We start from the raw sequence: 14,740 nt of genomic DNA, 5'->3' as shown, positions 1-14,740 counted from the left end.
GTGGAACTCATTTTTACTTCCTCAGTATACGTGTATTCTATAAATCTGCAATTTCCTGAGAGATTCGTCAAGTAAAAAACTACGGTCACACTTATTTCCTAAGTTCTTTTAGCCATTACCTATCAAAATTCTATTTCTCTGTTTTTCTACTGAACAGATATGATACTTGACAATATAAGGCACATGTCAAATATTTTTAACACACTAAAATTCGTGAAATACCACTTTTTAATAAACCTCAATAAAAAAGTAAGTTTCTCCACATGACAAACTAATGTTCCAAAATCCTTCTCAACACCATCACTGCTTCCCCAATACTAAATTTCCTGCTCTAAATTTCATTTTCCAAATATGCACTTTCACATTCTCCCATTCCATGATCAATCAGCCGCACACAAAATCGAGAAGCATCCAAGAGAAACAGCGGCGCGCAGAAAGCAAAAGGAAAACGGAGTGACACTGGCGAGAGGCGGCTCGGCACAATGGAAAACAGAGAAATAATAGCAACGAATGGGCGAAGAAAAGGCCGAGTCTATTCATCCGAAATCCTCTCTCTCCATCCCATTCATCCCCCTGTTCTTTCTTTCGCCGCGCGACCTTAACGAGTCGTCGACCGTGACCACGCCGCGATTAGACACCAAGACTCCTCTAGACGGCAGGAAATCGCTCATTGGCGCGATCTAATCCACCGACCGAGAGTGCAGGTCGATGACGATTAACATTCCCGTACGGAAGACACGTAGCTGCTGGGTTCAATTAATCGCGATGGACGAAGATGAATAGTCGAGCGAGATCGCGGCCACCGAGGGTGTCCTCGGCCTTTTTGCGCGGAAAAGGGCCCCCGTGCTGCAGGTGTCCTGACACGTGGAGATCGAATTTACGAGCAGGAAGTATTCCGTATGTGTATGTTTAGCCGCGGGTTGCGTAGGCACTGATAGCGCGCGATTTGGACGCGATAAGGTGTCACGATGCATCAACCCGCGATTATCATCTATTCCGACATCGAGTCTGTAATTGGATACATTAAAATCGCGTAATCATCTTTGTGAGGAATACGTGCTACATGAAATACACAAAGAAGGGGTGAAATATTGATCTATCTGAGTGAATTTTTTGCGACGAAAATTTATTCTTTTTTATACTAATTTCGAGACGATAGAAATGAAGCTCTGCTATTCAAAATTTAAAATTAATTAAAAAAATTAGATCATATTTTTATCGACTCTTCTCGAAAGTGAAAATTACTCATATTATTCCTCCCTGTAAAAAGTAGAAGATTCATATCAGTCTGGGTAATAAATTATAATTTGCAGGCAGCATTCCCCCATGAGCTCTGAATCAGACCTGGCAAAGAATTTGCAGGATTCGAAAGAAATTCCAGGGGCGCAGGATATATTCGAATCAAACGCAATAACGCGAATTCGTAACGAGCTGGCCGTACACGGGCGCAATTAAAGAGAGTTACGATTTCTCCAGGCATTCCGGCAGAGACACACGCGCGGATGAATCACGCGCTTCCACCACGACGATTTGTTAAACCCGCCTAGAGTCCCATCTCCTGTTCGCGGAGAAGCCAAGTGATTAACAGCCGCGACTGTATAATGTGTGATCGCTGCTGTTCGGTTCGGAGTCGCGGTCGGCAGCCCCGCGCGGAATTCTCAGCGAATTCCTGCTTTCGAACATCGCCTGATAATACCTCGGATAAGGATATTAACCTGCGCGCGATTTCCCTGCATCGGGAAGAACCTGCGAGGTCTTACGGTCTCACGAGCCTTTCTCTGATTCTACGATCGATATTAAATGAGCGAATCATTGCTTTGGGACTTTTCTATCGATTCTATGAATTAATATGGAGACAAGATAATTGGTCACTGATGCTAGAGAGTTCGAGATGTGGCCTCTTAAGTATCTCCTACACGATGAGGCTTACCACGCGACATGTCTCAAGGCAAGTGATGGGTTTGAGATCACTTGGAATTATTTCTAATTTCTTCGCCTCTTCGAAGGTGGGATAAAGTCAGAATGGTTCGAAGTGGCCTAGTACCAATATCCCTAAGGTAGTAGTCACGCTCAACCATCACCACCGATTTTCAAACGCAGAAACAAGTTCGATATACCTAGTAATTATATCTGAGAAACAATAACGTTACAAGTCGTCTATTATGACTTATTTCTCAGACATAACTACTGTATTGAACCTGTAATTTCTATGTTTAAAATTTTGTCTCCAGCTGAGGATCAGCGATGATGGTTAAACGTGACCGCTTCCTAATCCCTCTAAATTTCTCTCGAACCACCGCTCGACCAATTAATTCCGCCTTCGTGTATCCAATCCTGCGGGACTAAAAAAGAGAGGGTAGGAGAGTAGAAGGGCGGTCACGTTTGGGACACGATATCGAAACAGCGGATCGTTCGAGATGCGCTCGTGCACATGTTCCTCTCTAATCTTTGCGACTCGCGATTTCCTCCGCTCGCCTCTTCTGCTCGCTCGCATATCTGCCTCGGAGCCTTGGATTCCTCTTCCTCCTCCTACCGAGGCCCCCTCTGTCCCCCCCTTCTCTGTTTTCCTGCTTATGCTCTTACTGTCCAGCTAACGACCCCTATCTCGTGCATCGCGAAATAATGAAATTACGCGAAAAAGGGACGGAGAGGCCAGCTAACATCGCGGGGCCGTGCTCGGAAAGCTTTTTGCTGCAAGCGCGCACGGATGCTAACGACGCTGTGTTCATAGAAATGGATCCGACACGAGGGGATAAACCTTTGTCCAGCATGTCGTTCCCTCTGGCAAAATCGCCAAGGTATCTCGGGTAATTTTCGGAATCGTTACGAACTCGTTCGGGCTCCCTGATCCTCGTTTTGATGCCTGTTTATTTCTTACTGTCGCTCTTTCGCTACGCACGTTTTCGCTGCTTTGGGCATCGCGATGGGAGCTGTCGTTTGTCACGCGAAGTGTTTCCAAAGAGCGACATCTTGCATGGTATTTTTGCTTAGAGTAGGTAATGTGAGTCGCAAGAATTATTCAGAATTTTTCACTACCTTATGACCCGTATATGGATCAAGGGAACTTTGATCTCTGACGAATTTTCGTGAGATTCTTGTGGGATTTCTGACTGTGATAAAGTATGTACATCTTCGTAGTGATACTTGTTTTTCGCCATTTCTCAGCTGGAATTTTTAATAATTTCGCGGTGCCTAAAGGTAAGAGTAAAATGGTATTGACGTGAATACCTACAGGAAATATTACTTCAATTTCAATTACACAAAAAATTCGAGAGATCGTAACACCGAAATTCCCCAAATTTTTCAGAGTCATCTCAGAATCCCCAGCAATGGAGCCTGAAGAACTGTGGCTGATTGTTCAACAAAACGAGTTGATCCTCCCGTTTCAGAGGAACGACGAATTGTCGCGATGAGGATGATCGCGCGCCGCGATGGCGAGGCGGATAATCGCGAAAAAGACGGAGGAACGAGACGGAGCTCGAAACTGACCCCCACAGCTACTGTTTCGAGGATAATTTCTAGAGGCACGGAGAAGAAGAGGAAAGATCGTCCTCGTTGCGATACGGGACTTAATGGCGAGGCAGTCTTTTCAGCGAGCTACGAATACACGTGGACGTATCGCCGAGCAAGAGAAACCGCTCTTCGCGAAAGGACTTTACGGTCCTTTTACGATTAATACAAGACAGGCCGCTGCGGCCATGATCTTCCTTCGAAGTGGAAGAATGTCCGAATGCTACCTAATTAGAGGCAATACTCGCGGATGATGTTCGGAGTAAATTTCTTGGAAACTGATGGACAGGTTCGTTAAACTTTTGCGAGCAGAATCAAAAATCTACAGGCAATAACAATCAAGTCTTCTTACGATAGAATCTTATATCAGAGTGATATTACATGCTCGTAGGTTTAAATAGCTGCTGTGTATAAAGGAAGGAATTAATTACTGGACTTCATGCAAGGACTTTTTGCGAAATCAAACTAATAGATATAATATTATCAATAAATTTTACAAGCTTTCATAAAACTAGGTTTACACCAGCGAACATGGTTTGCAAGTGAGCTCGAGAACAGACCCTTTGATTTGCTCGCTGTTTGCTGGGAAGCTCGCTATTTACTTGTTGCTGCTCGCAAAAATGTCTACACTACTGACGAACGCAGTTCGAGAGCTGTTCGCCAACACCAGTGTAGACCCAGCACAACAGGAACTCTAAACTTCCCCCTCAAACGCAAGTGTAACCCCAAGAAGAATAATCCTCGAGGCAGCTTCTCAAAGCACTCGAGCAAAGTCTCTTAGGGTTACAGAAAAGCGCCACAAATCCCTGTTCTAGACTCACGATGAACGCACACGCCAGGCGGGGCATAAAGTAACCCCGTGGCCACTTTTATGGGAACACGGAGGCGCTCCGAGTCAAAGGTCAAGCGACTTCTACCGGGATGACCTCGGGGAAACAACGCTGGTATCCCCTGCGCCACGACTCCTCCTGAACTTTTGCACGTTCGACGTGTACCACACGCGCGTGTAAGCAGATACGCGTGCATCTCCTTATTGCGTATGCATATTCCTCTTCGACGCAGGGGGATACCTGCGCAGCCCGCGAGGGTTTCGCTGCTTTTAGAGGTGGGTTCGCCCTCGGTGAGAATTCAAGAGCGAACGACGCGATTCTTCACGGAGTGTGTGCACCGACAGAGTCCTTACTCTTGCCTGTACAACTTCGTTTTAATGCGTTTGCTCGATGTGGTACAAGAAGATAAACTTCGTTCCCTCCTGAATGCGTTACTAGAAGCGGGGAGAAGAATGCTTTGAGAAGAAACTTGTGTGCAAAGAGGCTAAGGAGTGTTGGGTAAGTGAAGTACCTACAGAAATGGAAAGTACGACTGCTGAGGAAGGAAGAATATTGAATAATAGTTTGTGTAAATGATAATACTGTAGATATCAATGAAAAAATCTAAGCAAAGTTTCTCAACAGAACACAGTACCTTTGCAAATTTCAATTTTAAATATTCTTTTATCCACCACTGTACACGAGCAGATGAAGCATTGATTACGAGTTTTCTGTAGGTACATATCACCTATTATAAAGTAGCCCCAGTCAGTCCATCACTCCACATAAGCAATCTCCCTTGAATTCCCTGAAAAAAGCTCCTATCCCTTCGATTCCCGCATCACCTGGCTACCCAAACACGGAAGATACGCGATGTAGCTGGAGTCAACGGAAGACCTAAGGGGAAGACACGTGGGGAGGCTTTGAGCGCATAGAAATGATCAGGGCAGCGATCAGAGGTGCGTGGCTCGTGTACGTGAGCGCATCTACGTAACTATATTTAATAAGGAACCGGATAGACTCAGCGAAAGAGAGACGGTGAGATGGAGGGGACGAAGAAGAATCGAGGAGAACCTGATATGGTAATGGTAAAATATGAAGAGTACGAGAGGGTTGGCGTGGAGAGTTCGTAGATGGTATCGAAAGCGGGGAATAAGAACCGATGGAAAAAGAGCAGACCGAGAAAAAGGGGTGGGGAGGGGTCTCTCGAAGACGAAGAAGAGGAAGAGGAGGAGAAACAAGAATAAGGTACTGGCCCACCGCACTGCGGCTTTACGAGCAAGTCAATGACTCTATACGGTCTTTGTGGGCCCGTGGAACGACTTCCAGCGAGCCGCTAAAGCGAACGCGGGTCGCCTTCTACGGGGTGTGGTCCCCTTTCTATGGAGATTACCTCCCCGCTCCACCCCCATTGTATCGATCGGACCCATTGTTTCGGCGAGGGAATCCTTTGCATCTGCTTGATTCGCCCGAATGTTTCATCACCGACGGCCAGCCCCTGTGTGCGGACTCGAGGCGCAGAACTACATCGTAAACTCTGGGCTCCTTGCTGGCGAGTTTGTGGTCTAGATTCCTAATTCCAGCGGACTGGCCTGCCTCGGAGAAATTATTGACTCTAGGGGAAGATTCTGCTACTCTTCCACAAAGGAATTTCCTAATCTCTACAGTGGTTCGGTTTTTGGAAAATACCTTCAACATACCTATCATCCAAATTCAATTTTCTGCCTCTCCACAGACCCCACATGAAAACTCCTAAAAATTAGCACACTACTAAGAAACACAGTAGCCTCTCAAAAAAGACACCTTCGAAGTCACACCTAGTTCCCCAAGATCCTCCAAAAATCATCGCGAAACTGATCAATGTAACCCATTCCAACAAGACGTTCCCGATCCCTAGCAAATTAAATACACGCAGCAGGAAGATCAAAACAGCAATCTACAAGTCGCAGGAGCCTCCTGTTCCTTTTTCGAAACGCGCTTGCTATCGCCACTCTCGATCGGATCAGAGAGGCTCTCTCGGTCGCCCCGGCGCTCGAATACGCATGCAAATACGTCATGTCCGCCGCCGATCGTTATTGAGATTCAACGGATGCATTAAATTAATCCAGATTTATATCCCTGAAGCGGGCGGACGCGTGTGCCGCGCACGCACACGCGCGAGCCCGCTCGGGCGCGGCCCGATCCTCGGCTGGCTGTTGCTCCCTGGCTACTCCACCGTGTCCAGAGCTCGGTTTACACCGCGTGGGTGTGGATTTATCATTCCTCGCCGCGGACAAAAGGGGCCACGATGCTTCTCGTTTCCTACCGAGCGGGAGAGGCCTCGCGAGGGACTTCCGAGAGTCCTCGGCGAGTGCCACTCGAGGATACCCTGTCAGGACTCACCTTCCCCGACATAATGGAACAGCTTATAGGGGAGAGCTGAGGTTGAATATTGGGGGGACGAGCCATGTGGGCAGAATTTTCTTTTTTATCTGTGACTTGCAGAGGATGAAAGTTATCTAGTAGTTTTGTGTTTAAGCTATTAAAATCTGGATTTGGACGAGGGATTTTTTGATGTGCTGCAAGTCACTCGAGAATTATTATTTTTGTTCTTTTTTGTATAATTGTTTTTTGTATAGCTTTGGCAACCCTTGAAGTGGTATAGTGGATATTTGTTACAGTCTGTGTGCGAGGAGCTACCCACAATTCTGTATTATGATTCGCCCTGAATTTCGGGCAATTCCCCCGAGAACCTAGCAATATCATGTGTCCCCAGCGGACGTAAAGGGTTCCTAGTTGCATCTGTACCAATTCGATGGAATCGTGGGAAAGGACGCTTTTTGCGGATCGACCAACTGGCAGGGGATATTAGAGAATTGTCGAGAGTGTAGATTTGAGGAGATGGCAATTGGATGCAAGTTGGTGGTGAAAGTTCAATCAATAACTAATCCTGAATTAATTCTAATTAATTCTAATGCTAACAATTCAGCGGCTCCAAAAACTCAGATCTCCCAACACCCAAACTCCTTTTTAGTAAAGCATTAACTACTACTACGAGTAATAAACAATATCTCGAAAGAAATAGTGAATACCAAGACACAATAGTTTCTTTCAGGTTTCAACAAACCTTCAAGTTCAATAGCCTTCTCAAGTATCCGAGTCAATTACTATCCACAATGCAGCAAGCTTATGAGCGATGCAACATCTACAATGTCCCATAAGTATACAGATCGGCGTGAAATTTGATACCAGCCTCTGGGAAATAGTTCTATTACGTTTTACAAAGTCGGGTACAGAGACTCGAATAACAGGCACGAGGACTTTCAAGCTGGAAGCTCTAGCTTGCCTAGTTCCGTGGCTCGGACTCATTTATCGTGCCCACGCCAGCTTTTATGAGAACGAAATGCCACCAGTATACCGATACCCTCGCCTCCGAGCAGCCACGGACAACAACGACTGGTATTTGTCAGTGTCTCGAGCCAGTGCGAGTGAACCGAGATGATACGTGTCCCTCTGGAGCTCGTTCAGAATTTTTAGAACGAGGGAGATGGGACAGAAGTCTCGAAGAAGCTGCACGATTGGAACCTAATATTTTCATTTGTTCATACTTCATTAAAGAGATAAGTATAAATGAGTGTAAGTTCCTCCACAGTTCTCAGTGCTACCAAACTTGAGAAATATCTTTGAACTATTTAAAAATACCTGTAGACTAAGAACAGAATGCAAATTGACGTTCCAAGACTTCGAAAATTTACTACAAAAATTAAGACTTGAATATTCCATAATTTTAACGATCTAAAATATGAAAACTTGAGTTGAACTTCTTCCCCAAAATTAGTCAGCAATAGAATTTCTACTATTTCTACTGCATTCGACTCCCGCGGGAATCGAAACCCATTCGCTTTCCAAGGGTTAATATCAAATATTATAATTCACGACTCTATGGACTCTCGTACCTCAACCTTCACCCAAGGCTCCACCTCCTCACTCTCCAAGAAAAGTCGCCAACACCCCAGGAGTCAGTGTCCAGGTTCCCACCTCCGCGAGCAGGCGGCATCAGTCAGCCACGAGGGCGAGGCAAGAACGCCAGAGCGAAGTGTCGGCAAAGGGAGCCGCGACATGGCTCAGGAATAGAGTTAGACGAGCCTGGACAATGCTCGAAGCGAGAATAGAGGGTACGCGGCGAGGACACTTGTTAGACGTCGTCGTACGCGCTTCCTTTGTGTCCAGATGTTCCTGCCCATTAATTATTCGACGCGGCGAGGCAACCGGGCCTCGGAGAGATGAGTCGAGAGATTTCGAATCCGCCGACGGAAGAAGCGCAGTTTTAATTAACCGCTCGGCCCCCTCGGGCGAGAACAATGTAACGCGGAGGTGTCGATAAATCTTGACGGGATGTCGCGTCGATTGGTCCCGCGCGAAAGAAGCCGCGAATTATCGACGCGTGGGCCTAAGGCCCCGCGCGGAGGCTGCGATAAAATTCGTGTACCGTTGCCTTCGAGATAGCGACGCACAGGCGTTTTGCATCGGAGACGCGGATATTTATCGGAGACCACGGTCACGTGCCCTTCTCCCCGTTATTTCGCGCATTCGTTTGTCGATGCCCCACGACTGGTCACGGGATTCGCTATTCTCACGGTATTAATGACGATTTACGGGAGAATAAGTGTCTGAAGCTGGAGAGCTCGCTGGAGGGTGATTGTCTGGAATGCAAATAAATTCTGAGAGTCTGAGTTACCTGCGAGCCTGCTGGCTTATTTCTGGGGGTTTTCGACTGTCAACTTTGAAGATGATTTCAAGAAGTCTAATTTCTTTTTAGATGCCTCGGTGGAAGACGTTGTTAATGAGAAACGGAAGGAGATATGCACAGCAAGTATTGGGGAATAAGTTACTGTTGAGGATAGAGTGATACCTGTGTTTGTAATTTTGGCATTTTTGGTCAAGAAGCCATGTGCAAAAAAAAATTAAAGAATTTCTGTTCTTTCGATTTTAAAAAATCTGAAATAGATATCAGTATTTCAGACATTATAGAAACCTATGTATCACTCATTCATTAAAACGTTTGCTACGCTTGTTCAAGTATCTACTATCAAAGAGTGAGACTATTTCATCTCCCAAAAAATTATAATTTTTAGTAACGTCATAGTTACAATTGTAGCCTTCTGAAACCTCTTCGCCAATCTGCCCATTTCCAAAGCCATAAAACCGAAGAAAACTCATAAAACAGCAGGTGACCCGACAAAAACTTGACCCCGATCTATTTCTCCCCTTCTCCAGCATTCAGCCCGTAAAAAGGCAACTTGCGTAATAATCGCGCAGAGGGGCCAACTGCGAAACGAGCTCGCGTCCCCAACTGGCTCACTCTGTACCATCGCGCTTCATGCCCAGCATAAATCAGCTCAGTACAAGCGAGGCAGAGCCATGCCTCTTCTTCAGCATGTTCCATGGCAACACAAGCGCGAAGCCTCGCGTCGAATCGTTTCCCGGGTGTGCGTGTCCTGTGTGCTGCTTCCCCGACAGGATCGCAATAAAATCGATCCCGAGGATCGAGCCTACCAACAGAATCGTACCCGTTTTAATTGACCCTCCCCAGCGCAGGAGAGACATGAACCACGACTCGTCTCGTCGCAATCGAATCGAGATGCACGAGGTCTCGGTGCCCGCGAACAAGCTGAGGGCATTTCGAGAGGCTTCCTATACAACTCCATAAAACCGACGGAATTCGTGCTCACGAGGGGGAGGCTGAAAAAAGAACGATTTAATCGTCCAAGCAGGGTATCAAGATCGAGCGAGCGTCGTATGTTCGGCCTCTTCCTCGTCGTGGCCGCGAGAGGATTCAATTTAGAGGGTAATACGAGAAATGGAAGCGCGCAGTCGGGGAGCGGTGACCCTATCCTCCCCGCCAACCGATCGGTTACCTATCTCGCTGGTCGATTAATCTACGAGCGTGCGGTTAATCGTTTAACCGGCGCTCCATAGAGCAGTTTCTAATTAGCGGAATGGAGCGGAGGCGTGATCGAAGCGACGAGGGAAATCTCGAACCGAGGTCGACTCAAGGGACGACGGTGGCTGTGTTGCACAGAAAACGTGGCGACGTCGGAGGAGCAAGGGGAGCAAGAGGAGAGAGACAGGTGGAGAGGCTAGGAGGTTCGTGCTCGATTGAAGAGAGAGAGGAGGAAGCATAGAGCCGAGAAGGTGGGATGCTGCAAATTGAACCATTACGACTAGCTGGTACGCGACCAAATCGACTGGAAGTCCCGAGGATAGTTACAACCTGGAGATCGTCTGCCTCGAAGGGCTCCCCTAGAGCTGCTCGCCATTCGCGGAAAGCTGGCGTCCAGCAAAAAGCCTCTGGCGAACGTCGAAGGGAGCGTTCGCCAGCGGAAGAAAATCGAGGAAAGGAGGAGCTGCAAGGACTCTGTTCGCCTGGTGTTGCAAATTGAACCATTATGACTAACTGCACGAGCAAATTATTCCGTGCTGCGAGTAGCAGTGGGGGACCTGTTGCATCCCCGTTTAGCTCGAGTTTTAATGCGATCGACCTCTTCGAGACCGGTTATCTTCTCCCTGGGGAAAGGGACGAAATCCTTCGGGGGAAGTTACGGCTGAGAGGGATAATAAATTTTGGAGAACCGGATGCCGAGCATCCCCTGCCTGCGAGGGTCTACTGAGGACACTGGCTAGATGAGGAAAGACGGTAACGAGGAGCAATCGATGGATAAACTCGCCACGAGTCGAGGAAACTCGACGATTCTTCGTAGCGTGGAGATCGTGGAATAGTTATGGCCTCGTCTCTGGGATCTATAAAGAAGAACTTGGACGAGCTCTTGGGGCCAGTGCTGGCCATTAAGAGCACGTGATCGGGACACGCCTTTTACGAGTTTTGATCTTCCCTGGTTATTGGAGTGTCGCGAGGAGAGGAACGCGCTATACAGTGCTGTGTTTGTGCAGAGGGGCACAGAGATTAGAAGTTAAGGGGAAATTTATCGCGTTAGTAATTTAGCGAGCTGCGTTATGTGAATGGCTGATGGGGAGTCTTTTTGGAGCGTGGAATCAGATTTTCTGAGGAAGATTTAGATTTAAATGGTGATAGACGTTTTAATGACAAGAGAGAAACAATAAAATCGTAGAATACATATATGATCACTTTTTGAAAGGTGGATTTAAATAACTTAGATATGTATCAGTAAAAGTTGAAGTATAATTTTGGATGCAGATGAATAATAATTGAAAAGGTATTCACTATGGAAGCTCAGGGGTAGTTTATCGAATTTTAACACCTGAAGATTTGCACAAAACGAAAAGGCACTACTTAGTAAATAATACTTCTCAAATTTTCTATTCTAATTCTAATTATTTCTACATTCTCTGGTAGGTTCATCCAACCTTACGTCCCCCAAAATCTTCCATAAAGAATAAAGAATTATTTCTCTGGATAATTGCATATCTCTACCCATATTTATTTATCTCAAAATCCACAGCCCCATTAAAGCTCCAAAATCAGCTTCAACAATGAAGAACTCTCGCCTACCAATTACACTTGAAGAAAGAATTCCAGAACAGTTTCATCGAGAAATACCGAGCAAGAAAGTGCGAGATATCGATGGCCCCGTTCACGGAGAATCGCCTGGAGGGAGAGTAAAGTAAAATCAGCATGATGCACGCCACTTCGAAGCGCCGTTGGGTTAAACAGATGCCTGGCAAAGCGAACGCGACACTAACGTGGTAATTTGTACCGATGTGAGGTCGTAAAGCTCGCGGCGTGCCAGCAAGTACCATTTTCTAGACGAGCAGAAACGTACGCGAGCCATCGCGCTGGCCTTTAATCTCGTTTTGCACCGGCCACAATTATCATGAAACGCTGGGGGAAGGTGAAGGAATATTCGTTCAACAGTTTTTCGAGGGCTTGGGGTCTTAGAGCCATCTTGGCTACCATGATGCATCCAATTAATTACAATTATAATATCTGTAAGGAATGAAATCGAGTCACCAGAAATGTGAACAAGTATCCTATCATATCAATCTCAAATACGTATATGTACAAAGAATTCTTTAAGAATTTCTTAAAAAAAGGAACCAGCTCAAATTAAACAGTTCTCAAATTCTAAGCTCGAGGAACCCCTCATCCTCAGTATCCATAAATCCAATATGCAAAACTGTAGAAAATATACCAAGCACTAGTTACAATATTCATAAAAAGCAGCACCCACTAAAAATTTCCCTCGTACATTTAGTTCCACCCTAATACCCATCCACAACGTCTACAATCAGGCACCCATAAAACTCTAATCCCCGTAGAGGCGAGGGGGAGCAGTTAAGGCGTCGGAGCGAGTGAAGCGAAGCGCTACAAGACGCTGATAGAGCGAACGGAGTAAATGGTAGCGTGTCAGGAACCCGTGGAATCGATGGGCGCCCATCGGTGAGAGGCAAGAAGGTGGAAAAGCCTGGTCGCTTCTTTAACGGGAAAAGGCGCGCGAGCAGAGCGGCGTGAAAGACGGAGGGCCGTCGAGGAAGAGTCGAAGGAGGTGGGGTCGCCATGGTTGTGGTCCGCCTGGGAACGACAGGACCACGCATTGTGATCCGAGCACCGAGGAGGCCACGCTAGGCTGACCCTAGGCTTCGCATTAACCATCCACCGTGCACACACACGCACGTAAATGGACGCCACCCCTCGCTTAAGTTGTACCTGTTGCACCGACTAATCATTGCCCCGCGGACCTTCCTTTGTCTTCCCCACCCGCCCCCGTGACGCGACCATGGCTGGGACAAGGTTACGCAACGAGCGAGACTTTCTTGTCATGGTAAACAGAGTGGAATGTGGAACGCGGGAATCCTCGGGGATCCTCTTTTCGTCGTGGACCCTGCGGGTTTCACGACTCAGGCGGGGGTGCGTGATAAGGGACACTTGGTTTTGTTGCTGAATGCACTGCAGTTCAAGAGAACCAGTTCAAGGAGACTGGCGATCTTTTCAGCCTGTGAGAAACCGCGGAGACGAGATTTTGAGGAATGACAATGACGTCGGGGAGGCTTGAGAGCAGAGAAAAGTTGTTGAATCGTATGGGAAAAGCGGGGGTGAGACACTGGCGTGATATCTTGAAGAGTTGAAGAGAATCGAATGTTTTGAGGGAATCGAGGGTTGTAGTATGGGAATTCCTAAAAAGCCTGACCTTCTGTACGTGTGATTGAACTTGAGATCTTGCAATTGAATACTTATAAAAGAATTATCCTTAGTGGTCCATGTGTCTTATACGGTAAACTAAGCTAGAATAGGAATTTGGAGTGCAAATTCCCACTCGGAGTGGGAATTTGCATTCCAAATTCCTATCTATCTCTAATTCTTCACAAAGTGAAGAAGTTGACCAACAGAATTTAAACTTGAACCCTCTTTCCTGAAATCTAATTCTAATCGCTTTTGATGAAAAAAATACTTCTTTTACAGCAAGAACTATGTTCAACTCTAAGAAGACAACACATAAGAAGCTTATTACAAAATTGCATTATGATGAAATTTCTTAACAAATGTTTATACATGTGATTCTCATTTGATTCACATGTAATTAAAGTCCTCAATTTTATACCCAATTCATACTAAAATACAGAAACACTTAAACCACAAAGCCCAAATAAAACTAATTTCCAATTTCTCTTTCCCCAACTTTGATAATATACATTCAATGAATACCATTTGTTATATTTTATCTATGTCCATGGACCACAAAGGATTGACAAAAAAAGAAACTTGCTCCAGGACTCACCTTCAGGACACTTGCACTCGTACTCCAAATCGCTGATCTGTTGACACGTGCCTCCGTTCTTGCACGGCGAGGGGTCGCAGGGGATGTACTCGTTTTCGCAATTCTGGCCAGTGTATCCGCTCGAGCACATGCATCTGCAAAGGAAGAGACCGGTTAAAATCGATGGTTATAAACTGGCAGAAACGAGCCTGATCGATTGAACGGTCTAATGGAACCGCGATCGACGGAGGAGATAAATTATTAGTTAAGCGCGCGTAGTCTGTATGATCAAGACTTCATCCACTAATTGCACCGTGCGTAGACGGTCGCAAGATCGTAAGGGAGAGTAACGCAATCGACCTCTCTGGGTCATCGGGGAAAGTGTGAAACAAGCGACTTGATTTCTGATGACGTTGACGAATTCAGCGTAATAGAGGCGTTGAAAGAAGAGACTTTTCAACCTCCTGGCTTATGACCTTTCTATTCTATTTGCAAGAATTATTACACTCTCTACAGAAAGGAAATCTCTGAAGCTAAATCGTGGTTTCATAGAAGCTCAGTTTTTGATAAATTTCAATACTTGCGTGCCCTTCGACAAGTGCTCCGAAGCATTGAAGTAAATGAAATAGCTTCGAGCAACTTTCGAAGCTTTCAGAGTCGACTAAAATGTACAGACTTCGATCAACGATCTTGCATATATATTACTGT

General features: G+C 46.1%; 1 protein-coding gene across 1 annotated transcript in view; it reads right to left on the bottom strand.

Annotated features, from left to right (window-relative positions):
- Positions 1-14,740, bottom strand: part of N (neurogenic locus Notch protein) — a 150,214-nt gene that overhangs the window by 118,195 nt on the left and 17,279 nt on the right. The window contains exon 2 of the mRNA XM_076376116.1: positions 14,054-14,187. Within this exon, the coding sequence (XP_076232231.1) occupies positions 14,054-14,183 (130 nt within the window). The 5' untranslated portion in view covers positions 14,184-14,187. The remainder of the gene's footprint in view (positions 1-14,053; positions 14,188-14,740) is intronic.

The sequence above is a fragment of the Calliopsis andreniformis genome, chromosome 4 (genome assembly GCF_051401765.1).
Source record: "Calliopsis andreniformis isolate RMS-2024a chromosome 4, iyCalAndr_principal, whole genome shotgun sequence".
In the NCBI taxonomy this organism is placed as follows: domain Eukaryota; kingdom Metazoa; phylum Arthropoda; class Insecta; order Hymenoptera; family Andrenidae; genus Calliopsis; species Calliopsis andreniformis.
The sequence above is the reverse complement of the archived record's forward strand: the minus strand, read 5'-3'. Positions and strand labels throughout refer to the sequence as shown.